Genomic DNA, 27,619 nt, shown 5'->3' on the forward strand with positions numbered 1-27,619 from the left:
ATCCCAAAATCATTCATTTATATCACTTTAAGAAAATGTAGCATCTTTTAGAACTCATTAAATGGATAGTTGACCCAAATATGTCAATTTTGTAGTTTTCTCACCTTCCAGTTGGTCCAAACCTGTATAACGTCTTTCTTTGGAACATAAAAGAAGAAACTGAGAAATGTCAGGTTTTATTATTATTATTTTTATGTATTATGCATAAAGGTGAGTAAATGACAAAAAAAATCATTTTTGGGTGAACTACTCCCTTAAGGATTTTGTTTTTTTCCATTATCATTAACAGCAATCATTAAGCATAATGCAGGAATTTCTTCTTTTTCATTACTGTAAATGTTAATTTTACTTACGTGTAATAGTTTGATTTTACTTTTTTAGTAGTGTAAAATTATTTTACAGTAATGAGATTTAAAATTAGTATATATTGAATTATATGAAGATATGTATATAAAAAAACTCATTCTTATTACTGTATTTATAATTACTTTGATTAAATCATTTTACAGTAATGAGAATCAAAAATGAGATTTTTTTTTTAATAAACTATATAAAAATAACCGTGCATAATGTGTAATGCAAAGAAAAACTCATTACTGTTCTAATTAATTATTAGGTTTTTTTTTAGTAACATAAAAATGTTCAATAATGAGTCAAAAATTTGATTTACGTAGACTTTGTATATATATATATAAGATAATCATTATGCATAATTGAAACAAAAAGCCTAGATCTATGATCATTTAAATTAAATTGTACTACAGGTTGTTTTTCTTTTAGTAAAATTATTTTACAGTAATTAGAACCCAAAACATTTTTTTATTTTATTTTTTATAAATATTATTTATAGGTAATTTTTGCGGTCCTAAAAAGTGGTATTATGTATAACCTTTTTTACCTTTTGATTTTGGGGTGAAATATGACAGACATGCTGTTTGTGATTTTATGGCAAAATGTGATTTATATTAATGGCTATTTCTACTCAAAGGCAAGAAAACTGTTGTATGGGATATTAAAACAGTTGGTAGATCAAATTACTGGAAAGTGCTATAAGAAAAAGAACTCATCAACTCGAGGTGGTCTTCAGGTTTGGTTGAAGCCATGATTTGGTTGGCACAGGTGCTTAATACAGACTTTATGATTATTCAAGAGCACTTGAGGACAGGCTGCTTTTTGACTTCATTTTGCTCATAGTGCCTTCTCACATAACAGCTCAAGCGATTCTTCACCGTGCTCGGTGGAAGTCTGCTTTCTTAAACACAGATTAAACATGAAAAATGAAAAACCTGCTGCATGTACTCTGCCAAAAAATAGTTTTAGTCTGATATTATTCCATTTATTTACATTATCAGGCAGTTACTAAAGCTATGAAGGAACTTAATCTTATCTTTCCCAGACTTACAAATCTGCTTGTTGAATGCAGCTTTTATTCATCAATAAACAGACCATCACACTGTCATGAAGACATGCAATTCTTTGACATTTTATAGCCGGAGGTTTCTGATCTGCCCTACATTTCACAGCACATTTATACTTCACTATTAAACAGCTGGTTTAAGGTTAAAATGCTTATGCACTGTGTTATGCCTTAATAACCACCTCTATACTCAGGGCTTTTTAAATATCCTCATAACTCATAGTAAAGTTTATTTCGGTGCATGACTGCAAGCAATCTGCTAGATTCACATTAATGCATTATTCTTTTTCATTAGGCATTTTTAATATTTTCATAAAAGCATCATCCAAGTAATGCACAGCCTGCAGTATTTTTTGCTAGTACTTGTAGAGCAGACGTGAGAATGCAGGGTTCCTGTGCCATCCAAAACTTTAATATCTCCCCAGCTTTGGTTGTTTATAGGTCATCTTTTATGGTGATAAACGCTGACACTTTCCTCCATTCGATTTCTGACAGATGCAAATGATTTTCAGGTTGTACATTTGTCGAAAAAGAAGATAATGAACAATGAGTTCATGTCTTTGTACGTATATATATCCAGTCAATGTTATCTTGTATAAATGTAAATGAACATTAGTGCTCCTTTGTACCTTTCTGAAAATTGCCATGTGTTTTTTTCACAAATGAAACTCTTCACTAGTGTATAAATGTTTTCATATGAGGAGTTGTGTTAGGCAGACTTTAGTGTTTGAGATTTGTTGACTTTGTTCCTTGCATTGTTCAGTTTTTTGGTATTTTCAGTTTAACACATACCATGATTGAAACATATCAGTCAGAATTAAAATCCCTCTGAACTACATTGTAAAGCTTGTCTGGTCCTACTCATTAGAGCGATGAAGAAACTTCATTATAAACCCTTGTTTTATTGAAATCACTGTCTGGTTTTCATTTGTATGTCAGGTAAGCATTTGAATAAAGATTTAAATTAAAATAGATTTTTGCATAGACTTATGTGTCTCTAACCAATAATATAAAAGCTGCTAAAACCAGTCCTTCTAGAAAATATCAAGTACAAATGAATTTAATTTCAATAAAATAATAATAAGAACAAAATGTGGGTTTTGCAGTAGTGAGGAAGAGGTTGTAATATTTTGAATTCGCGCTGTGTAGCTAACAACATTTGCTGTCAAATGTCTGATATAATCGTAGTTCGCTTATATATTTTCTTATATTAACAATGTAGGCCCATAACTCTTCAAATAGAGCTTTTAAAATGTATCGTTTAATCAAATTCGAACGTTCGTGCAGTCGCTCCAGTTCTGCAGGCGGCGCTGTGAGCGAGGAAACAGCTGCCTCGCGACAAGCGCTCAGCGAAGAACACAAGCGAGCTAGAGCTACTTCATTTATCAGAGGACAGGACACCATGCGTCTGTTTTAGATTACGTTTAATTGTTTTGTCGTAGATTTTAGAAGTAGTAACTGCTGTTTAATATATATATAGATTTAGTGCATATGTAAAATGGCCGCGAATCCACCGGGACAAGGTAAATACTGCAGCATATCAGATGCCAAAAACAGCTGGACAGTCATGCGAAATATAGTGTTTAAATCGTTTTCAAAGTAAATCCCTAGATATAGCCACATATACAGTGCGGTTGCCCGTCAAACATTAAGGAATGGCGCTTTAATCAGTCGCTGAGTCACTCTCGTGCTGTTTCTATTAGATTTGCGAGTTTTCAATTTCACTAGTTGCTTTATTATTGACTATTATATGTGTAAATTTGATCTCAATAGGATTTCAGAACAAAAACAGGGTTGCTATTCTGGCTGAGCTGGATAAGGAGAAGAGACGTCTGATACAGAGTCAGTCTATGAATAACCCTGGAGCCAGGTACTGTTTTAACAGCATGCCACTATTAGAATATTTCTTTTGTGTTTTTCAGTGTTCTCTTTCTCACTAAAAACCGTGCTGTTAAAGGGATACTTCACCCCAAAATGAAAATTTTGTCATTAATCACTTACCCCCATGTCGTTCCAAACCTGTAAAAGCTTTGTTCGTCTTCGGAACACAATTTAAGATATTTTGGATGAAAACCGGGAGGCTTGTGACTGTGAAACAGAAGAGTGTTCGCCGCCTGCGTACAGCTCAGATTTGTCAAAATGGCACTACGCTGATGTGGAGAGACACAGAGGAGACTAATTGTTGAATAAAGTCGTTAGTTTTGTTTTGGCACTATTTCTTTCCCCCCCCTTACAAAAAAGTATTCTCATCGCTTCATAAGACGGTTGAATCACTGCAGATGGACTATTCTGACGATGCTTTTCATACTTTTCTGGATGACACTGTTAGGAGCATTTACACTGCAGGTTTTGATGCCCAAATCCCGATTTTCTGACTATATCAGATTTTTTTGACGACCCGCTTACTTCCTCTTTTAAAAGTGACCCGTATCCGATTTTTGCATTTACACAATACACTGCTGAAACTACCCAAACGTAGATGTTCTGACCCGGAAAAGGAAGTAAAACAGCACAAAATACAATGGATGCAGATGCAAATAAAATTATACAGTGTTTTTTGCTTTACACAATATTTTTGAAAATCAACAAAAAAAATCAGCAAAACATTGGTCTCGTACGGCGGGGGGAAAAAAAAGGACTTAAAAGACAGGAAACCTCCGCATGGCTCCACTGTGTGTATCCTTCGTCCTCCATCGCGCCTATAATAAGTCATGTGATCTCAGTTGGTGGTGTCCACCCACTGATTATAGATCAGTGTGTCCACCTGAGTTGACGTCACTTTTTTTAATGACGTACGACTCTCATTTACTGGGGAATATCCGATTTGTCTGCTTACATGGCACACGCAAATGCACGTATCCGATTCATATCCGATTTATTACCACATATGAATGATGCCTGAATCCGATCTGAGAAAATCGGGATCTATGTGGTTTTTTCCTGCTTACACGTTCACCGGTCATATCCGATCTGTGCCACATGAGAGGAAAAAATCGGAATTGGGTCAATTGAACCATGCAGTGTAAATGGGGCCTTATTTACTTCGCAGTCTATGGGACAGTCACAAGCCTCCCGGTTTTCATCCAAAATATCTTAAATTGTGCTCCAAAGACGAACAAAGCTTTACAGGTTTGGGGGGTAAGTGAATACTGCCAAAATTTTCATTTTGGGATGGAGTATCCCTTTAAGTCAGTATCTGTCATAGCAATAATCAGCTTATTTGCACAGTCCTAACCTATGCCGTATAACATGTTTTTCTCTTTTCTTTCCCAGCATTCCCCTCTCTCGACCAGCAGTGAAGGAGTTCAGGGATCAGGCCGAACAGCAGCACATTGCAGCACAGCAGAAAGCAGCTTTACAGGTACCGTAAGCTTCATGCTGGGAGTTTCAGTGTTCATCTATTTTTGATAATGTCCATCAGATGAGTATTTGTCTCTGGTTTGGTTTCAGCATGCACATGCACACTCATCCGGCTTCTTCATCACTCAGGATTCTTCCTTCGGTAACCTTATACTGCCTGTGTTACCCAGACTCGACCCGGAGTAAATAAACATTAGATAAATCGACTGACTTGCTACTCAAAGCTGTAATGTGGTTATGCTAGATGGTTTTTCTTTAATGTAAAGGTTTCTGATTTTGAGATTGTTATATGCTAGTCAGTATTTTTTCATGATTTTATATAAAATTGAAGAAACTTGACCATTATTGTGTCGTCATTTTTTTGATATATGTGACTGATATATTAATATAATTCTGCCGTTGTTCTCATTATTTTATTGGGCATGAAGAGGCAAGTCCAGTACCATCTAATGACCACAATAGTTTACGAAAGACAAAATCTTTTTCACCATTCCAAAGGCAAGAGTCAATAATTCAGAAAAATAACTTGTAATACAGTTTATATTTGCAACTAATTGTGATGTAATAATAAGAGGAGCTGTAAAGTAGTTAAAAATGTTATGTGTGTCAAGTAGAATTATGTGGTCCACAAAAATCTTAGTTCTAAAACTCAGCCATGTGAGATTTTAAAAATCAGATTTTATTTGTATTACAGAGTTGCTTTATTTATGGTATTATTAACCATTTTGTTTGTTTTTGTAACCTTAAATAATCCTTGTTGTGTATGTTCTAGAATAAATTATATAATTTCAGGCACATATGTTGAACAGGCACATATCTGTAATAAATCTAACACATACAGTATCTAACAATGAACCATATCTGATAAGTGCTTACTATTGAAGAGAACTTCTACATTAACACAGAACATTTCCAAAACAGGAATATATACGAAGGATAGCAGGATTAGTTCCACTACATTCATATGTCTACAACATATACAGAATAACTGGACTGACATATAAGCTTCATCGTCAAACTCGTAATTGTTGCCATACATAGTAAAAATACACAACACAAAATTAGTATCCAAATGCATTAAGTTGACTTAATACTGCACTGGATAAAGAACATTTTGCATTGCACATAAGACAAGTGTAGTTACAATATAATCAAGACAAAAAGACAACATCATAGTTTCATACACATTGACAGAAACTACAAGACTTTGCTAATGCTTACCTTAAAGAGCATTGAGACATGAAACAAGATGGCCTAAAGTCAGTCATACAACTGAATTTAAAGCTGCTGTATGTTTTCTAATGATAAACTAATTCCTCCCATACCATGCAGCCATTTGTAGACTGACTTTCTTAGGAATGTAAACACAGTGACTCTGTGGCCCCTTCCTTGGTTTATTCAAGCCACACAAAAAAAAGATATCCATTAGCGTTTCTCAGCTGGCACAAGACCTCTGGAAGAATCCACTATCTTTGAACATGGACACAGACTTTTTTTTTTTTTGATTCAATCACTTGAGCTGTAAATGCCATGTGACTAATAACTCTGGAGCCACTGCACAATTACATTGAGACATGCTGAAAACACTGATTGGCTGATGGCACCACAAGAACACGCATAGTCCCAAGCCTTCACAAGCGACTATCCTGAGTGACACAAAAGGCAGCAGACTGGGGGGAAATGTAAGTTCATTTGAGGCTTGAAGAGCCCTCAAAATAGTCACTTGGCAAATATAAGGATATCAGAAAACAGCTCATTTTAAATTAAAAATAAATAAATAAAAATGGCACTTCATGTCAGAAAGTTGGTAACTTCTGGTGTAGGCATCTGTCAACAGTGGCTAACTGAAACTTTCTTATCACCCAAACCTTGGCTCATTTTTTTAAGCTGTCCAAAACATCAACTTCTTGTTCAACGAAATGCCATGCACTTGGGTCGGGACTAACTGCTTGTCCAAAAAATGGAAGACGGAAGAAGTGTTTGGGAAACTTGCTTGGAAACAGCAGATCGGTTTGGTGGTACTAGTGGCTCAAAAATTACACTTCAGCTTTAAGCAGAGTCAGTAGAGTCAAAAGAACCAGCAATCACAAAGTTGGTGCTGCCAGGATGGGAACTCCCTGACTGGACGGCTTGTTGCCTGAGGTCATTGCAGATCAGGACTAGCTGATTGCTCTGGGCCTCGGACAAGGAGCTGCAACTCTGGTAAACACTGAAATTGGTCTTTCTCCCTGGAATGTTGCCTTTCTCACACATGGTCTTCACCATCTTTGCTAATTTGTTCTTTCCCAGAGCTTGGCAGTTGTACCAGTGCAGGGCGGCGAGGTTGACCACAGGCTTGATGGACAGATAAAAGGGGGCATCTTCAAAGAGCATTGCTTGAGGTCTGCGCTGAGCATATTCCTTGTAGTCCTGCACAGGGCAGGTTTGAGGAGCATGTGGGGTAGCGTAGATGTGGCACTCAGTCGTGGACCTTCGGTTTCTGGCATTAGGGTCAGTAAAATCCTGGTAGGTCCACTCCAGACACTCTAGTCCTGTTTCTGTGGTGAGCAAGCGTACGTCACCCCATTTGAGTGTGGAGCTATGGAAGCCCGTACAGTGGCCAAAAGCCTTGGTGTTGTTGAGCCACACCAGGTTAAGCAGACCCTCAGGGTTGAAGCGACTCAGAAGCCCCCGTTTCCTTAGGAGCAACTCATCAGCAAAGGTCAGCTTCATTGACTTGTGGGGTTTGTTGCCTTTGCTTTTGAACTTGAGCTCCAACTGCTTTTGCTTGAGGGCATCCTGGGATCTCTGGAACTCCCGGTCTCTTGTAATGCTGTAGGCGTAGTGATGCTCCTTCAGATAACGCTCCAGGCCACACTGGTAGTTGGCAAGGCTGTTGGGCTCATACTCTGATCCATCCCTTTGGCGTGCATCCACGAAGAAGGAGGCCAAGTAGATGTCCAACTCTTGGCAGGGGATGAAGTAGATCTCTCTGTTCTCGGTTGGATACTTAGAAACCAGGAAGTCCCGAAAGTTGCGAAGAGCTGTTTGGGTGCTGCGAATAGTCTTCTCATTCTGTTCTCTGTATGCTCTCTCATCCATGTCTGCTGAAAGGGAAGAAGGTAGTGTTTTCATATGTCCAGAACAAAACTTAGAAAACAAATTGGACCTCAGTCAGGGTAGACTGCAGTTTTAGTTTGACATGAATGGAAATGCATTTCTATCTCTCAGTAAAGGATACGCATACAGATCAACAATGGTTTAAATCAGTGGTCCCGAACCCTAGTCCTCAATTACCCCCAACTCTGCACATTTTGTATGTTTCACCTAAATCTACTCATCAACTCATTGGTAGAGACTCCAAGACCTGAATGTGTGTGTCAGATAAGAGAGACCTCTAAAATATGTACAGTTGTGGGCACTCCAAGTCCAGGGTTGGGGACCAAGGGTCTAAGGTAAACATCAAGAGCTTTTTGTCCATAAGACATTTTTGAAAAGACAAGGTTTTGAAGGGACAACAAGATTATCAAGGCACAATCCATGAACAGACTGTACTTCTATCTCTCCAGCCGTGTTTTTATTTGCACCATATTAAATATAAGAGGACTATCCTGACTATGGTCCATTGCTCCAGCAAACAGATTCTGTTGAGGTACTGTCCAATCTTTAGGTAAATATTTCTAATGTCTGATTCTGTATTGGTTGTATTGCCGAGTTATTAATTGTCAAAATAATTTTTCCAACAAAATACAGAAGCATCTCAATATTGTGATATTCTGTTTATTACTCACAGTAACAGTCATTGAACCCACTGGTTCATACAATGTAGTGTAACATCATTACGCATTTATTTTTCACAGTCTGCACCTTGACAATCTTATTACATGACACAAATATGGTATTCAGAGAGGAAGAGGTGTAGTGTCAAAAAGTACAAACATACACTGTAGTTTGTGATGGTAGTGAGCATGCAATCGTACAGTCATTAATATCAGTATTACCTATTTACCTAATTTTAACACTGAAATAAATACTGGTCAGGCAAAATGATAGTGATACAAGGCATAAGAAACAATCATTTGATTGCATTAAAAAGCCAAATTGGCCAAGAACAACACAACAACTGATTGAAAGTTTCCAACAAATGTGCTGCCATACATTCCTCACTTTGTGATGGATTATGGCTAAGGACGAAAGAGATCAAGGCCAAAATGTGACGAGAAATACAAGTGTTCTTTTAGAGTGGTCACATGTCCACTGTAAATCAGATAAGGAAAATGTTTTATTTGCTGACGATTGGTAAAAGCTCCCCCTTTGCTTTCATGCTTTTAATCTTGGCTTTGATGCTGTCGTCCATGGCCTGTCGGCATCTGACTGCATAGTGGGCCAATGTTTCCTCCTTCTCGTCCCATGGAGAGAGAGCGTGGAAGACTTCAGGAGCCGCCAAGCTCAGTTCTGCAATGGCTGCTGTTCTCGAAATGGTATTGCGGTCAACGCCAACTCTATCAAAAGCCACTTTCATGGATACGCTACGTCGAAACTCTTGCAGTGCCGCCATATATCGTGCAATCACGCCCACAACGTTTTTCACTGAAAAATAGTAACATAATTCTTTAGTGAAAATCTACAGACTGGGACAAAATTTTTACTTGAATGCAAATCAAAATCTAGCATTATTATTCATTAATTATGAGTTATAGTTCAAATTGAGCAAATCCCAGTTTATCTATTGAGCCCATCTAAGATAGCTAGACTTTGGATCCCAATCTCGGTCTTACATTACTTACTTCGGACACGTGTGTTCTCGCCATCTCTGCTTCTCTTCGACGAAATCTTGATGGTCCTCTGCCTGTCCAGTGGATGCAACTCCACTTCCTCGAAAGAGTCGAAGAGGGCTGGTGGGTCAAACACAGCTCCCTCTTCAGGAATGGAGGTGATAATCTGATGTGAGCTTCCAGGCTCCATTTGACTTGATGAAAGTGTCCTTCTTTTATCTAACAATCGGAGAAAACAAGACAATCCTTATCCAAATTACAACCTGCATTCTGATCTCCATGCTTTCCTTCATATCATAAAAACTAAGTATTATCCAGAAATGGAATATGATGGGTTTATAAGGAATAGTCACCTGGCCGTAGCTGGTCCTGCAGGAAGTCACAGATGAGCTCAGCCTTCTTGGTGAGTTCCTGTTGCAGAAGCTCTTTGTCTTGCTTCAGGCTGCTGATGGTTTCACCCATCAACTCATTGTTGCTTCTCTCTGCCTGCAGTAGTGCTTTCAGTCTCTCTATTTCATACACAGCTGGAGAAACTGTTTGAAATAGAAACAGAGCTTTACCTCAGGAGGTCCTACTACCTCTGGAAAGATATATCTAAATGTCATTTTTGTGTGCTAATCTGAAATTTGATTAAAAAAAATTCTTAAAAGAAAACAAAGAAATACGTGGCTGGTGGTAAATATTTGGGCCTGCCATCCGATTTAAACAATTAATTGAATTAATTACAAGATATGTTGATTTATTAGCCAAATTAATCACTATTATTAACTACATACGGTATATCTACAGCAATCACGTTTATCCGTGGTTTACACAGGACATTCTTCTGTGACATTTGTAATGTCTAGCGTATTTGTGTCATGTGTTTTTTTTTGTTTTTTTTTTAGCTTTTTACGTCCTGATAGGTGTTGTTTTTTTTAGCTACTTGACTTTACAGCACTGGAGAAGTCATAGTACACACTTCTTGCTATTTTGGCATATTTCTGCAAATTTATATTGCATATTTTTTACTTTTGTTTCTATCACAGCACACAGCTCTACATGCTTAGTATGAATAATGTAAAAAAGTATCTATTTTTATTTTACCCAAATGCATCTCACTTAGCTGTATTCAAAATATCTTTTCAATCTAGTAAAATCTCAAAATATGCTTCTTCTCTTTATTCTGATTGACTGCCATGCAAAATCTTCAAATGCGTTCCATTTATCATTGCTTTTGTTGTTAGTTTTTGTTTTTACTTGATTTAAAAACTCCCCCAGAGATTTCTTTGCCTTTGTTTGGGTTGGTTTAAATTTAGATCTTCTTCAGAATACTTCTTTAAATGCCTTTTCTTTAAGTGGGTTTATTTTTGCTACTTCTACCATGACCTATTAAAATAAATTCATTTTGTGATTACATTAAAAAGCATAATTTGAAAAGACCATACAACCACCTCAGAGTAATGCCATCAAATCATTGATGCACACTAGTAAAAGCAAAAATAAAACAAAATACACTGAATTAAGAAGCAGTCACTAAAAGACTCCTACCTTATAATATAAGATGCCATATGCAAAAAAAGCTGAGTAATTCCAGCAATTGATTCAAAGGCAAAAACAGATCAAGGACAACATTTGGTCATTGATTTTTTATTGTAACGCATCAGAAAAATGACAAATAAGACCACTTAAGACACACCAGGATGATGGAGCATTTACACACTTAAAAATAAACATCAGGTTTGTGAAAGTGCTAAAATAAGGGCAAGTGTGTAGGTACAAAACAAGACACTTTTAAACCAGTCAGGTGAAGACTTCCCAACCATTATGAAAAATCTGAACTTTCATAACCATAATAAATGCTAATGTCATTTTTTTTCCTCTCTTTACATTAAACACTTGTGGACAACGTGATATACCTACCTACAGTAGTTTTGTTTTTTTATAAGAAACGTAATACTTGATTGCAAAAAGTGATCTGACTTACTGAGCCTTCCAATGTTTTAAAGTCTCCTTTACTAATGCCATCCAAAAAATTCCTTGAAATATTGTAAATGTGTGAGCCCTTGAGTGACATTTTCACTACACACTCATTGCAACACCTCACTCACAGTAAGAAATTCTGAAATATCAAGAATAAACACAGAAGTTGTTTATTGTCTGGTTGTTTATACCGAATAACCTAATCTCTGGCAGTACTTTATATGCTGTTAAATGCTGATTGGTCCACATGATAACACTTAGGTAAAAATTACAAATGCAATACAAAAGAGCGGAGTAATAAAACTTTGTGGGATGCTTATAAATATCTAAAATCTCCATTTTTCTCTCAGTCATGCAGAAGGAATGATTCTATTGTCAATTAAGTGTGACACTGACTAATAAAACAGATCATTTCATGGAACCAGCAGAGGAAAAACGTAAGATAAAACAATATAATACAGTTTAAGGTGGTTTTGATATAGTGATAATTCACATTTTTATATTTAAAGATATTGGATATGAGTAAAAACCATCAGAATGGTTTGACAAAACTCAAAATATCTTGTCTTGATTGTTACAATGCTACATGACTTAAGCACTTGACTAATCTAAAGGTTTAAATGGTTATAAACAGGTTTGTGTTGACTAAACAAGTCAATAGTCAATAACTATCACAGTATAGATAATGTTGGTTTTGTTGAAATGTAAAGTGTTTGGAAATAGTTCATGTGTCTGACCGAGAATCATTCATCGGTTAGTGCTGTAGCTAAACTGAATCAACTTTAAACGATCCCAGACTGAATCGTTCATGTCCAAGACACCGACCGCTAGCTTTCATTCAACCGCTGGCCAAAACACGCTTTCATTTTCATTTCATTTATAATAATAGCATTTGTCTGTGAATGGAGATTTTTGGGATCAGCAGTTACATATAGGAAGGGTCATTTTTGCCTGAAGATTGTTCGTCACAAAAAATAAAAGACTCTTGAGAAGTTTCTTGCTTCTTTTTCTGACCGATTCGAAGCCTGCATTTATTAATACAGGCCTTCTTCAGTTTAGATGATTCCACCGGTGTCCATCCGTCTATAGTAGAACAACGCAGAACATACGCTGCAAAGAAGAAAAAAAAATGAAAATTAAATTTTAATTAAAAATATTTTAGGGAAAACAACACAACACTGAGTGAAGGCTTTGAGACAAACGAGTCACATGATTGGTCTTTGAAATATAAAGAATATTTACAAAATAAAACGATTGAATGCACTTATCAAAATGTAAATAATCTTAAAGTAATGTTTTAATAGTGTCTGATTTAAACTGCAGTAGCAAAAAACGATGTTAAAGTTGTATCAGTTCTGTGAATCAGTCAGTTTCAATGAATTGATTCATGTTTTAATAGTTTTTTAAGTTTTATTGATTTGGTTAAAACGTTGATTAAATTTATATTTTGTTCACTCTATTATGGATTTTTTTATTTGTGCATAATTTTATATATAAAAATTTGTTTTTATTTTTATTTAAAACAGCATAGCTTAAATATTTTTGGAGAGAATTAATTTTATTAACATTTTAAATCTACTTGATGGTTCTGGGGAAAAAAGAAGAACAATTTTAAGCCATTCAGAGCGTAAATATTAAGATATCAGCGAAAAATCAGCTGAATATCAGCAAAAGGCTTTTAAAGACACTACTTTTCAAAAGTTTGGGAGCGCTAAATTTTTTTTTTATGTTTTTGCAAGAAGTCTCTTCTCACCGGGGCTGCATTTATTTCAGCAAAAATACAGTTAAATCAGTAATACTGTGAAATATTTAAAATAACTGTACATTTTGAAATTTATTTTATTTCTGTGATTCAAAGCTGAATTTTCAGCATCATTACTCCAGTCTTCAGTGTCACACGATCCTTCAGAAATCATAATAATATGTTTTTTGGATTTTATTTTCTTATTATTGATAATGAAACTCATATTAATATTTGTAGTATTGTCTCAGATATTAAATTTTTTGTGGAACGTATAATAGGGTTCATCCTTCAGAAATCATAATAATATGTTAGCATAACAATTTCTTTAAAAAAAAAAAAAAAAAAAAAAAAAAAAAGTAATAAATCAGTAGAATGGAAAAATGCACAGCCCTTAGTTGTTCAGAGATGATCAGAAAAAGCTGGCTGTCCCATTTTAAATACTTACACATAATCCCATCCACTCTTCTTCTGTCCAAGATCTTTTTCCCATCAGGGACTTTCCCCCTCTTCCCAAAAGCGACGGCCCCGTTAAGGTCCTCCTCGCTGAAGAAGTGCTCGAACAGCAGGTGGAAGAGTCTCATGCTGTCCTGCCGGGACTCCTGCAGCATGGACGCCAGTTTGTAGTGCGGCAGGGAGAGTCCGCTCCCGGAAAACAGCTCCTGCTCTCCCAGCCGGGCCGGACTGGACAGAGGCATCTGCGTCCGCTCGTGAAAGACCAGGATTCGATCAATGACCGTCTGCAGGTTTTGTAGGGTTATAGTATCTGCATATATCATGAGACATACATTAAAAAGAGTTTCCCTGCTGATATAGGTAACTATCAATCACAATTGCGATTAGTTGAGGTTCTTCGAGATTTGTATCGGACTGCTAGCTCACCTATGCCTGTTATAAACTCTTCCAGGTGTTTTCTCTCTTCAAAATACCTCTCACTGCTTGGACTGAGATCTGACGGGCAGAACTGCTCTTCTGAACTGTGTGCAGCTGGAATCAGATGCTCTGTAATACATCAAATGAGCGTTTTAGGAGCTTTGACAGAGGATGAGCTCTTCCGTCCAGACCAATCAGCAGGCAGGAACCAAACGCACAACACACTTCAAAACAAATGATTTTCCACACAACATCACAGTAAAGGACTGGTCTGTATTTCAGTTCATACAACTGGCGAGTCCACAGACAATAAAGCCATTTTCAGCAGAGAAATTTTATTTTATTTGCCATGATGCAAAGTTTTCTCCAAATTCATTTGCCTCATGCAAATTCATTCGTTATAAAAAATAAATACAGAGGAAAAATTCGACCAGCGCACCACAGCACAGCTGCAGTGTTAAGGTGAATATCACAAAACCTGTCAATTTAATTAAAACATTAGTGACTTCTGCATTCTGACATTGATTTCATGAAAAATAAGCACAAATTCTAACACCTTTTTTCTGATTACTATAACACTTTTTGTTTGATAATAGAATGTTTTTGTTTTTTTAATCAGCAAAAAATAAAACCAGAACAAATATATATCTATTTTTATAATATATATGTATATGTGTGTGTGTGTATATATATATATATATATATATATATATATATATATATATATATATATATATAAATAAAACCAGAACAATATATGATTTTATTAAATTGCAGTAACAAGATTATGTTTTTGTAACACCTTAATAGGAATGTTACAAAAAAAAAGCATAAAAATGTCAATGCAAAAAAAAAAAAAAAAAAAAAACTGTTTCTTAAAATAGTTTATTTCCTTTTTAACTTTAGGTAAATATAAGCAGGATAGGCTATTGACAAGTTTTGTGAGATTTACTAATTAATATAAAACTATTATATTTTTAGAGCTTAACAAGTTTTTGCACAAAAAAAACTAACCATGGAGGGCTTTCAAAATCACCGTGTAATCCATCTTCTCGTTTGAACCTGTAAACAGAATAAAATTATAGTTTGTCCACAATAAAGAGATATTAATAGTATCTTTTAAGCATTTTAATGCAAGCTTATGATAAAACACATAATCATATGACACTTTAACGACATTAAATCTACTGATATCCATTTTCCTCTCAATAAAGAGAGAACGTGTCAAGAAAACTCACCTGTTATTTTCGTTCGGTTTATTTGGAGTTAAAGCAATAACAGCCTCATCCATTTCCATCTTGACTGAAATGTCAAATATCCCCAGAGTCTCTTGAGAAAACAGCTTAATGCCTTATTGCAGAATGGGAGAGGACGCCATCTCATTAACTAGCTTACCAAGACTAAATAACTGCCCGTGTCATAGGAAATTTATTCATAATGACATGAAGAGAGAGATACTCACTTCCCAGGAAACAGAATTTTAACATGAAAATGTAATCAAAATTAAGCACAAATCTAAAATTAATGTAAAAATGTAAACCACAATGTAAAAGATATTTTAATATATATATATAATTTGTTTGTTTAGTTTTTTTTACCGGGCCCTTTCTTGACACAACTGTTAGTAGACATAATGCAATGAAAACAAGAAATTGCATTGCAAACATGAGAATGTCACATCTGCACTTGATTTTTTTTGTTTCACCTGTTTTAAGGTGTAAGGCCTCTCAGCTGGAGGCCCCAGAGTAATAATGTTCAATCAACTTAAATAAAATCAGGAAAACTTTGCATTATGTTGTTATTACGAAATCAAACATTTTCAACAGAAAATTCTGAAATAATAATAAAAATAAAAATTCCAGATTTTTTTTTTTAAATAGAGTCCTATAGATGGATGACATTACAGAAAAAAAAATGGCCTAAATCAGTTTCTAATGTGTCTGTGTCAGTCTGGATCTGGATACATCCAGTTATGGCCAATGAAAATTATCCTTCTAGTTCCGATGCAAATGTTGAATTTTAAAGGTTTAAATAGATGCTTGCAATAAAACTGTGATAAAATGTTTAAGAATTGTGATGCATTTACTTGTTTTATTTAACTACACTGAATAAGAAGCAAAATCCATAAGCAGCACTAACATGCTACATCTACATTTACATAAAGCTGTGTTATCCTTAATGCAGACGTTCTCTTTGTTTGTTAAAGGAACAGTTCACCCGAAAATGAAAATGTGCTGAAAATGTACTCCCCCTCAGGCTATTTTAGATGTGTATGTGTTTTTTTTTTTTTATGATTTTTGGAGATGTGTATTTTTATATCTTTTTCTGAGGTGTGTGCTCTGCAGTGAATGGGTGCCGTCAGAATGAGAGTCCAAACAGCTGATAGAAACATCACAATAATCCACACCACTCCAAAAGTGAAAAGCTGCATGTTTGTAAGAAACAAATCCATCAAGTAATTTTAACTTCAAACCGTTACTTTTGGTCTCTGGCCAAAATATGAGTCCATAATCCATAATAACGCTTTCTCCAGTGAAAATGCCCATCCCATGTTGTGTCTCACATCAAAAGCCACCCACATATTTGTTAAGATCTGTTTTGGCTTGTAAATGGTGTTTGACCTGTGGATCTTGATTCAGAGAATTTTTTTCACTGGGGAAACAATATTTTGGATAAAGGACTTGAATTTTAGGAAGAGTTTGAAGTTAAAATGGATTTATTTCTTACAAACACACAGCTTTTCACTTCACAAGACATTAACTGATGGACTGGAGTGGTGTGGATTACTTGTGGATTATTGTGACGTTTTTATCAGCTGTTTGGACTCTCATTCTGACGGCACCCATTCACTGCAGAGGATCCACTGGTGAACAAGTGATGTAAAGCTACATTTCCTCAAATCTGATGAAGAAACAAATCCATCTACATCTTTGATGGCCAGAAGGTGAGTATATTTTCAGCAAATTTTCAGTTTTGGGTGAACTATTCCTTTTAAAGAAAGCACTTAGGCAAAAGCAAATGTTCATCCCCAGCTCAAATCATTGCTTGAGTGCAGCGTTCTTCTTTTTTGGCAGGTCTGAATCACTTCTGAGGATTAAGAAACGCCCAGTCTGTTTCATGTCCATTGTGTAGTGTTGGGTTACACTTCTGCGGTGTGATAAATCTAATTTATGGCCTTGACTGAGACGACGTCATAAATATAATTAAGAATCAATATGAGGCAGCTCACATCTCTCACACAAACACATGCAGAATAACTAACCTTCTGTGTTTGTTTGCTATTTCTATGTACTGTAAGTACATCATAAGTATGGATTTTTTTGTTCAGGCCATTTAAGATGTTTTCAGTTAAAATGATTTGATTTGCATTCAGTGTGTGTATGGATTTTTTTGTTCAGGTGATTGGCATGATAGAAGCATTCAATTTGCATTCAGCAATGTTCAAAGCAAACTGAATGTACATTTCATGAGGCATCAGCTTTGCCTCTGAAGCTCTGAACAACTGAGCAATCTTGGAATTTCATTTATAATATTATTTATAGCACCTTTATGTTCACTCTGAGATCATTAAAAGGTTTTATGTTCATTTCATGCAAACGAAGGCTCAACAGACAATAAGAATAAAATGAATTCAAACACTATACAGTCACTCCAACCAGTAATATATATCTTTGCATTAGATAACAAAATATTGATCCAAGCTTTATTATCTCAAAAGACAATGCACAAGCATGCCTTTTAAGCAAAACATAAAAAATAATTATATTTATTATATTTATTGGTAAGAGTATGTAAGATTATGGTGTATAAGAGTGTCCAAGATAAAGTATTTATTTTAAGAATAGTTTTTATTTTCTTAGAAATGTACTCTGTGTATTCTTGTTGGTTTTCTAAGGTTCGAGTTTGAGTACAGTTATATTTATACTCTCTTTCTCTCTCTCTTTCAGAACATATATATATATATATCTATATCAAGTATTTAATGCCTGGTGCAATCAAGTAAAAAGTAAAACCTTTTTTTAAGTGCTTGTGAGTGTCTTAAAAATTATTTTCAAATACCATGTGACTTTGTTGCAGTATTGTTATAGTTAACTAAACTATTAAAAATATATATTTTAAATTAATTGAAAAAGCTGAAACATAATAAAATATAAATATTAAAAAACTTAAACTTTAAAAAAAACAAGAATTATACATGTTGCCTTGGCAACTAAATAAAAAAAATTAAGTACTAAAATGACTAAAACTAAAATAAAGCTAAATAGAAATATTAAAATGAAAGGACAAAACAAAATTACTAAACTGTGTAAAACAAGAAAAACAAAAATTGTATAAAAAGAGCTTAATAAATAGGAAATATTAATAAATACTATAATAAAAATAAATAAAACAATACTACAATAACACAATTTAGTTGGTCATGCCAAACTTTGACTTTGTAGAGAAAAGTTTTCCAAATATTAAGTGTAGCGGTTACATTTTTTTCCTAAGAAATAATAAAAGATTATGTCAATGAATATTTTTAATGAATAATTGTTTAAAATAAATGAATAGATTGCTCCAGCCACAGGCTACTACAACAAAAAAATGACCAGTTTGTTTAAAGTAACTGCAAAAAGGGGCTAAAAAAAGTGACGTTCTGAGAAAATCTTATGCAGGAATTATTTGCTGATGTCGCATGTGTGTAATATTGTGTTATCCAATGCAACGATACTCAGAAATGTTCTCATCACAGACTCCAGATAAGGTCTTTACCTGTGTTGTCCGCTCGAGCTTCTGTATTAAGTGCTTGTGCTGCTAGAAGATCCATCTCAGGGTTCACACCCATAGAAGCCTCTCCGTAAGACAAGGAAGACCTGGGATACTCGTCCCTGTGCAGCACCCCCATAGCGTCAATCCTTCCCGAATGGGGCAAGGTGGCCACACTCTGACTGCAAGCTGGGTTCGAGTTCACCTGCATTTTGTTCTGGGTCACGTTGAAAGGTGCACGCAGGGATTTGATCATGGACGAAGGGGAGCTGTCCAGCGGTGACGAGGACACCGTCATGGAGTCCCCGTCCACTGAGGAAGGCTTCTGGGACATCGAAGACCTGGATGATGGTGTGACGTGGGGTTTGGGCGACTGCGTAACGAGCTTCCCGTCCGAGCTGCTGGGCATCTGAGGGTTGGTCACACTGTAATAGTCTTCGCCTCGCTCTTGTTTGATTTTCTTCAACGCCGGGTCCGTGCTGTCCTCGGCTCCCGATCTTTTCCTGGGCGTGATATTTGAGGCGTGATTGAACTCGGAGTCGCCGTCTTCGTCGGTGGCCGAGGACTCGCAGACGATGTCGTACAGGTGGCTGTTGTACTCCTCGCCGTTGTCGTCCATCTCGGACGGTTCGCTGCAGTTGGAGATGTCGCAGGAGTCGTGGATCTGAGCGGGATCGCCCTTGTTTTTCGCGGCGCTGCCGAGGAAGTGCTCTGAGGTGTTCTGCATGACGGCGACTGCTTGGATCATGCTGTCCGTGTTGATGCTTCGGCTTTCTTGGTTGCGTTCTTTGCTTGCCTTTTTGCAGGTGGTGTTAAGGGGCCAGTGGTAGGCGTGCCCCGCGCTGCAGCCCCACAGGGCCGTGAGGGTCCCGTGAGAGCCCTCGTTCAGCATGTGTTTGAGGTTGGGGATCAAGGTGCAGATCGTCCCGTGACTGTGGGCCCATTTCACCAGTTTAGCCAGACTGTCAGAGGAAGTGTGCAAGCAGTCCTCCATGTTGAGCCTCCTCCCCTGAGATGACAAATGTATTCGTTTTTCAATACAATATTTGTTTTTTGTGTATGACATACAGTTGAGGTCAAAAGTTTTCATCCCCCTTTCAGAATCTGCAAAATGTTAATTATTTTACCAAAATAAGAGGGATCATACAAACTACATGTTTGTTTATGTAGTGCTGACCTGAATAAGATATTTCATATAAAAGATGTTTACACATAGTCCACGAGAGAAAATAACAGCTGAATTTATAAAAATGACCCCGTTCAAAAGTTTACACCCCCGTGATTCTTAACACTGTGTTGTTACCTGAATGATCCCCAGCAGTGTTTTTTTTTGTTTGGTGATAGTTGTTCATGAATCCCTTGTTTGTCCTGAACAGTTAAACTGCCTGCTGTTCTTCAGAAAAATCCTTCAGCTCCCACAAATGCGTTGGTTTTCCAGCATTGTTGTGTATTTGAATCCTTTCCAACAATGACTATATGATTTTGATATCCATCATTTCACACATTTTTGAGGATTCTGAAAGGTTGTTGTAAGGTTTTTGTAAACTTTTGCTATACTTATTGAATGTGATTTGTCAATTTGAAATCCATTTTTTTTTTTTAAAGAACATTAAGATGCATTTAGAAAACATGGGACGAATTTCCATTTCATGCCAAATTTAAAGAAAAATGGTGACATAAAAAATAAGGTGTTTGTTACATTTTTTTTTCAAATTCAACTTTTCAGTTTTCAATTATTTGGCTGATAATGTGATTAAAAGCATTTTCACAGGTAAACACTTATAAACCATGGATTATGATATCAGTCTACTCATTTACAATAAATTGCCGTAACATTATGGTATGATAAAATTATACAATTATTAATCATTAATTTTTCAATACAAATGTTTTTTGTTTGTTTGTTTGTTTTTTGTTTTGTTTTTTTGCTTATAATAAACTTAAAGTCATCATGAATTGGCAGCTGAAACCAATTTTACTTCCATAATGTTTACAATAACATCAAGAAACATTTAATAATATATATATATATATATATATATAATATAAATATATAAGGAAAAAAAAAAGTTTATTTCTAAAAGGTTGGCATAAATTAGTATATTTGTTAAATTTTAAATTCTAATTTTTACTTTTATCTTAAATTGTTAAGCTAATAGTTAGTGATAATTGTCAGCTGTCACAAAGAAAATGTAGGCCTAGCATTTAAAAAAAGCCAAATAAAAGCATTTTAACAGGTGAACACTTGTGTATTGTATCCAATAGATTAATATACTTCTAACAGTGTGATCCCTTACAATAAAGTACTGTAACATTACCGTAAGCTATAGCTTGATTAATTAGGAATTAATTCATTTTTCAATATTAATTGAACTATATTTGTCATATTAAAAGTGTTTTTGTTTTTCATAAAAAAGGCAACAGAAAAAGCATTTTCACTGGTATTAGATTAAATTAATTAGATAACAATCATTTCTTTACCTTTATCTCAGTGTGATCAGCTACTCCTTTACAGTATAGCTTGATAAAATTATTATTATTATTATTATTATTATTATTTTGCATAGAATAAACTTAAATTCAACACTGAATACAGCTGCAACCTCGTTTTGTTTTCATTATGTAACATATTTAAAATAATAATAATAATTTCGGCTAGGACTTGATTTTACCAACAAAATAAGACCACCAATGTGTCCTTAGTAAGCAAGTAAAAAAGCCTCAAATTTCTAAGCAATCAGATTTAAAGTATTTTGATTTAATAAACAACAGGGTTCAATAATCGAACAACTAACGTTACTTCATAAAGAGGTTACGCTTCCATTGACTGATGACTGGATGAAGGCAGGTCTCTTGCAGTCAATTATAAGAAAGGACAACAGTTTAAGTGGACTAAATGACTTGAGAACTTTTTCAAGTGGAGAAGTGTTTCACTGGAATGATATTATAATATCTTATAATTTAAAAAATTAAGCATGAATTGTTCACAACAGCATCATTAAGATGCATTTAGAAAATAGATTGGGTGAATTTCCATTATCAACATTAAATCAAGATTTTAATGAAAATTTTCAAGTCAAAATTTGACTTTACTATCTTAAATTGTTAGGCTAATAAGATTATTAAAAAACACTATCTTTTAAAATCAAAATGCAAGGGTTTACTCTTATGAATATCAACATCATAGATGAAAATACTTGTATCAGTGTGATCGGCTGGTCATTTACAACACATTCTGATACAGTGATGGTATGTTAATATACTACCAATAATGAATAATTAGCATATTCATTTAACACAATATTTACACTGTATTCTAAAGCACTTCCCAAAATACCATGGTATTTTTGGTTTTACACACAAGTTAAAAAAACAAAACTAAACATGGAATTTCCAAAGTAGCCTACTTTTATTATTAGTGTTTTATTAGTGTGATAAGCTGAAGACACACCCCTGTCATCAACAGCTACACAAGATCACCGCCCACAGTCATTGTTTTACTACATGAGTCCTGTTCTCATCACTTATGTGTGACACATAAAGCGTTGATGTCTGTCTGTGCTCGTCTTCCAGACATCACGACATACACCGCGATTCTGCTCATCACACGCGCGGACACTACACAGCTGTCGTGTCTGCAGACAGATGCATCGGTTTTGACACAGAGTGTACGAGTCTGATGATCTGCATCAACACATAGAACCCAAAAAAGCATGATGTAACGTTACCTTCATGCGGGAGAATCACCTCCGGTGTCCGCTCACGTACGGCGCTCGCTGCCTCTTTGTTCGATATCAAGCATCATTTGTCAATGCAAACTCCTCATTTGTCCGCGGTTCTTCTATATTTGACAGTATTTTATACAAAAGCCATTAATTTTGCTTTTAATGGACGTGCATCGGGTACTTCCGCTATCACCGGAAGTACGTGTCCGAGATATATGATCTGGCAATGTGCATGTATGAAATTAATATTTCATTTATTACACAACCATGCATGACAGAACGGAATATATCCGTCATTTGTATTTACAATTATAGTATACACTCGTGAAGTAAAACACGTTTATATAGGAATGATAAACTAATGTCTATGTGCTCAAAGACTAGGAAAAAAATGCACGTGTTAAAATACCTTGTATGTTAGTTGCAAAGATGTTTAATAAAAAAGTATGTTTTTGTTAGCAAAAGTCAAGCAAAAATGCATTTTACTCTATAGGATCATACAGTTTTAGAGCATCAAATGCTTGTTCTGACAAATTTTTAGCTTCCTGCTGAGGCAGAAAACCAAAGCCAAGAAAGTTAATGAATATGTACTTTAAAAAATGATGTGTTTTTTTCTAACCAGTGGCTTTCTAAAATAATTTTCAAGAAGGAAAAAACTAAATATACAAGCGTCAAGCTTTAGGAGTTAGATTTAAGTATATTAAAGTTTTTTTAGTTTATTATAGTAAAACATGTCACAAAAACTAAACAAACATTTCACAAAAACTAATGTTAGTTTGGTTGTGTAATGTTATTATGACTATAGTCATTATGGTATGTTGCTGAAAACTATGGCTAGCATGCTACATTTTTAAAGAGACCTTTCAGAATGATGTTGCAATACTATACTATTAAAGAACATGCAGTGAAGAAATGTAAAGGAAAATCCTTTATTAAAATTAGTATCAGCTGAACAAATGATGAGTTTAATGCAAACAATGAGTTAGAAAAGAGATCATGTACATCATGTAAGGCAGGAGATGGTAGAGTGGGTGATCGTATCACAGCTTAGACTTCATCATAGCCATCATCTTCTCCAGTTTGATGGCAAGGCCCATGTCACCCTTAATCTTCAGCTTTCCAGACATGAAGGCCATCGTGGGCTTTAATTTCCCTATTGATAAAGAACATGGTTTTCATCAATGCTTACATTTTTTATTATTCAGTTTCAAAACACACTCTATGATCCAATTATGTCAGTAGTGTGTAAAAGTGCATTAGCGACACTTTTTCTACCTTCAAACATCTTGATGAAATCTGAACTGTCTAAGGTCATGATGACATCAGCTTTGACCGGTGGTTCCCCGCTGCCAGCACTTCCTGTATCGTTCTTCAGATCAATGTACCAGACTCCAGCATGATCACCTGTCAATCAAGCCAGCAAACATTAATAAACACAGATGTGAAGGGTGGGACATATGCAGCAGAAAGTAGTCTCCAACCCTGCTCCTGGAGAGCTACCGTCCTGTAGATTTCAGCTCCAAACCCAATCAAACAAACCTGAACCTGCTAATCCAGGTGTTCAGGGTTACCTGATAATTACAGACAGGTGTGCTGGAGCAGGGTTGGAACTGAAGTCTACTTTGATACTGATATTTGGGGGTGGGACATAATTTTTCTATAAAAAATTTCATTGGACAAATTTGAGATATACCTGTAAATTATAGATAAACCAGAAATTAAATACTATACATTTTAATGTACTTTATATGTGTGGTTACATAGTCATACTTAATAACATAATTATGACATAAAACGTCCAAAGTATGACATTTATATTCATATCTATACAATTAAAAGTTGAAAGTACTACAAAACCAGACACACCAAGTCATAATAATAAGATAAATAATAACTATGGCAAAAAAATAATAATAATTATGACATAAATCATATTTATGAGGTAGAAAGTTTAAAGTCATGACTTAGCATATCAATTTAAATTTTTTCAACAAGTCATAATTATGAGATAAATCAAGGGGCTTGAAAGCCAGCAATGACTATCTCATAATTTTGATTTATAATTCATAATGAGCTTGTCAGTCAGGGATGACTCATAATTTCTAATTTCAATATTTATTTTTCTTCTCATAATTATGACTTATCTCAATTTTACAAAACATTTTTTTCCCATCATAATTCATGTCATGACTTTTTATCTCATAATGACTATCTCTTAATTTGTTTTTTTTTGTCATAATCATGAGATTAAAAGTCATCATAAACTTGTGATAATCTCAAAATTGACTTCATATTATGACCTCATGACTTTTGTGTGGCATAATTCAAATTTGTCATAATTTACCCTATAAATTATAACATACCCTATTGTTTATTATTCAGAGGAACAAAAAAAATACATTTTGAAGAGTGGTTCAGCTAGCAGACATTGACTGAAAGCCATAAAACTTCAACTCAAATGTTTTAAATGTGATATCATAAGTACCTGATAAATCGAATTTGTACACTCCTTGTGTGGTTTTCACTATATCAGGACTGAGAACTCCTCTGATTATGTTGAACATGTCAGAAACAGGTCCCGTGGAGGCTGAATCTGTACTGGTTTTTCCACTTTTGAAAGCTGGAGTGGCACCTGAAGGGAAAGTTAAAATATCGACACTAACTGAGACGTCTGCTGAAGTTCGCTTGGAAGTCAATGCAGAACAAAAACAGATGAAATGTGCTGTTATGCCTCATAACTCACCATGCTCCTTCATCTGCCTGGCTAGATCCTCTGGCTGTTGATCCAAGAAAAAGTCAGGAAGCAATGGATGACCTAAAAAATTAAGATATGTTTTATGTGCTGTGTTGACATTCACAGTTTTCTGTAATATATCAGAAATGTCTCGTTATTGTAAACACTAAACAGGGTCTAAAAATACTGTGAAATAACCATATTACTGATTGAATAGGACAATTTATTATTTTACCACTTTAACAAAAAATATAAATACTGCATAACCAACCTGGCTCAACAGCATACACATCAAAGTCCCTAATGCCCTCCTTCCTGAGAATGTCCTCATCAATGACAAACTGTCCCGTGAAGCTGGTGGGTTGTTTAAAGATGGCGTAGGCTGCATCAGCCACGATCTCCGCCTTCCTGCACTGTTTATCAATCCCAGAACCACCCAACATGTCCATAGCCGCCGTCTGGATGGCTGAAAGTAGATGATGCAACAAGACTAATTCAGTTATCATTGTTGATTTTGATTCATATTCAATTCTACCTCGTTTTCAGCATGCTTCACAATACATGTTGTTATAAAGCTTTGAATATCAATAAAAGGTTTAGCATACAAATTTTAAACAATGGTACGTGTGCACCATTTTAATGAGAGACTTAACAGAAGAACATCCTTTCAGCTTCCTGTTGTTCATTTGCATACCGCACACAAATACACTCATTAACATTTATGCATTCGGCAGACGCTTTTATTCAAAGCAAAACTGCATGCAAGGTATATAATTACATTTGAACAGCTCTGCTTTCCCTGAGAGCCCATGGCCTTGGTGTTGTTGGCAACACGCTCTACTGTTTTTGATCAATTATTTTATCAAATTGAATGGATAGAGTAGGCCTACAGCTAGTTTGTATTTGGATGTCATTGGCAAAGAAATGAAAGCTAAAACTATGCGATGTAAAATCTGATTCCGAGGTAGAATGTAAATTATAAATAATAATGGACCGAGAACTGATCCCTGGGGGATACCTAGCTTTAGTGGTACAGTGGGAGATCAAGAATCCTGCACAGAAATATAAAACTGTCTATCAGAGAGACAAAAAGAAAGCAACACCAGAAATACCCATTTCCAAAAGGTGGAAAATAAGTAAATCGTGGGATACTGTCCTAAACTAAGGTCAAATAGGAGTAGTACAGAGAGAGAACTAGAGGTAAAATAAGTAAATCATGGGATACTGTCCTTTAAATGTGCAAAACCAAAACCTGAAAAACAGATTGATAAGGATCAACAGGATTTTTTGCAACTAGGAAAGACTGAAGCTGGGAGGCAACAGGACTTTCCAAAAATTTAGCAATGAAAGGTAAATTTGAAATAGGGTGATACTTGGATAAAACTGAGGGGTTGAGGTTGGGTTTCTAGAGGCAGAGAGAGAACTAGAGGTAGAGAGGTGGCAAAGGGAAATGAGCAGAGATAAGAGATGTATTTATGAAGTGAAAAATAGCTGCAGAGATGACAGAATGGCAGAGTTTCAGAACAGAAGTAAGAGCAGGATCAAGTCAGCAGGATGAAGAATTGGATTTCAAGATTAACTCAGAAACAGAAGATGGATTAGTCAGAGAGAAGCAAGACAGAGACTGGCCAGAGAGATTAGTTTTAAAACTAAACTTCATAGCCTCACCAGAAAAACTTTGGTGGACGGCACTTGTCTTTTCTAAAATAGAATTCAAAACGGAACAGCAAAGCTCATCTGAAGACAGAACGTTATGACATGGAGGTTTGGTTAGCTTGTTAATTGAATTAAATAACGCTTTTGCCTGTTTTGTTGATCGTGGCAGTGACAAAAACAGAAGAAGCTGAGTTCAGAGCAGATTTGTATTTTTTCAGATGTTCAAAAAAAGCTAAGGGACTGTTCTGGTCTTAATAGGAGCATGCTCTTACAAGATTTCTGCAATGGTAGAGTGATATTTAGGCAATATCATAGAGGGAGAAGACGTATCAAAGACCTCAGAAAGAGTAATTATAATGATTTAAATAATGATAAGGTTAGAAACCTCCAAGGTTTCATTAAAAATATCTTTAGTACTGTCTCAAAGATGAATGAAAGTTTAATGGGTTTGGAATGACATGAGGATAAGTAATTTTTTGGGTTAACTATCACTTTAATATTCAACTAAGATGTTGCTTTGTAGGATTTTAGTAGATATACACATTACAGAATACAGACTCTGCAATATCTACTTATGCATTAATGATCTCTAAATTGAATTATTTAATGACTGATGCAGGAAAGCCATTACCTGTCTTGGGCCATAAG

At 35.3% G+C, this 27,619-nt stretch overlaps 3 protein-coding genes across 6 annotated transcripts in view; 1 reads left to right on the forward strand and 2 right to left on the reverse strand.

The window, feature by feature from the left end:
* Nucleotides 1-2,746: 2,746 nt before the first annotated feature.
* On the forward strand, nt 2,747-5,116 carry LOC109062800 (ints3 and nabp interacting protein). Its single transcript, XM_042732226.1, has 4 exons — nt 2,747-2,940; nt 3,191-3,287; nt 4,691-4,778; nt 4,868-5,116. Exons 1-4 carry the CDS (start codon nt 2,916-2,918, stop codon nt 4,961-4,963), a joined length of 306 nt encoding a protein of 101 aa, XP_042588160.1. The 5' UTR covers nt 2,747-2,915; the 3' UTR covers nt 4,964-5,116.
* A 602-nt stretch (nt 5,117-5,718) lies between these two features.
* On the reverse strand, nt 5,719-23,265 carry LOC109073992 (uncharacterized protein KIAA1958-like). Of its 4 annotated transcripts, XM_042732225.1 has the most exons (6): nt 22,585-23,265; nt 18,863-19,865; nt 15,122-15,169; nt 14,117-14,236; nt 13,683-14,000; nt 10,438-12,603 (listed from the first exon to the last, which is right to left on the reverse strand). In XM_042732225.1, exons 1-6 carry the CDS (start codon nt 22,588-22,590, stop codon nt 12,419-12,421), a joined length of 1,680 nt encoding a protein of 559 aa, XP_042588159.1. In that variant the 5' UTR covers nt 22,591-23,265; the 3' UTR covers nt 10,438-12,418. The 4 variants fall into 4 exon arrangements, with proteins under 4 accessions (XP_042588157.1, XP_042588156.1, XP_042588158.1 ...); XM_042732224.1 differs by lacking the exons at nt 10,438-12,603; nt 13,683-14,000; nt 14,117-14,236; nt 15,122-15,169 and adding exons at nt 8,519-9,346; nt 9,544-9,750; nt 9,885-10,064; XM_042732223.1 differs by lacking the exons at nt 10,438-12,603; nt 13,683-14,000; nt 14,117-14,236; nt 15,122-15,169 and adding an exon at nt 5,719-7,860.
* A 226-nt stretch (nt 23,266-23,491) lies between these two features.
* Nucleotides 23,492-27,619, reverse strand: part of LOC109062793 (hydroxysteroid dehydrogenase-like protein 2) — an 8,484-nt gene continuing 4,356 nt past the window's right edge. The window contains exons 6-11 of the mRNA XM_042732227.1: nt 27,603-27,619; nt 25,587-25,781; nt 25,325-25,396; nt 25,067-25,213; nt 23,857-23,985; nt 23,492-23,734 (exon numbers count right to left, since the gene is read on the reverse strand). The exon at nt 27,603-27,619 is cut by the window's right edge and continues 82 nt beyond it. Of these exons, the coding sequence (XP_042588161.1) occupies nt 23,622-23,734; nt 23,857-23,985; nt 25,067-25,213; nt 25,325-25,396; nt 25,587-25,781; nt 27,603-27,619 (673 nt within the window). The 3' untranslated portion in view covers nt 23,492-23,621. The remainder of the gene's footprint in view (nt 23,735-23,856; nt 23,986-25,066; nt 25,214-25,324; nt 25,397-25,586; nt 25,782-27,602) is intronic.

Source organism: Cyprinus carpio, chromosome B10, assembly GCF_018340385.1.
Source record: "Cyprinus carpio isolate SPL01 chromosome B10, ASM1834038v1, whole genome shotgun sequence".
NCBI lineage: Eukaryota > Metazoa > Chordata > Actinopteri > Cypriniformes > Cyprinidae > Cyprinus > Cyprinus carpio.

What these genes read in the sequence shown, in the direction of transcription:
- LOC109062800 (XM_042732226.1), top strand. Translation starts at nt 2,916, where the DNA reads ATGGCCGCGAATCCACCGGGACAAG. An exon ending in ATGAATAACCCTGGAGCCAG is followed by an intron (nt 3,288 to 4,690) that starts GTACTGTTTTAA and finishes TTTCTTTCCCAG; the next exon opens with CATTCCCCTCTCTCGACCAG. An exon ending in AGCAGAAAGCAGCTTTACAG is followed by an intron (nt 4,779 to 4,867) that starts GTACCGTAAGCT and finishes GTTTGGTTTCAG; the next exon opens with CATGCACATGCACACTCATC.
- LOC109073992 (XM_042732222.1), bottom strand. An exon ending in AGCTCGAGCGGACAACACAG is followed by an intron (nt 7,864 to 18,862) that starts GTAAAGACCTTA and finishes CTTCCCTTTCAG; the next exon opens with CAGACATGGATGAGAGAGCA.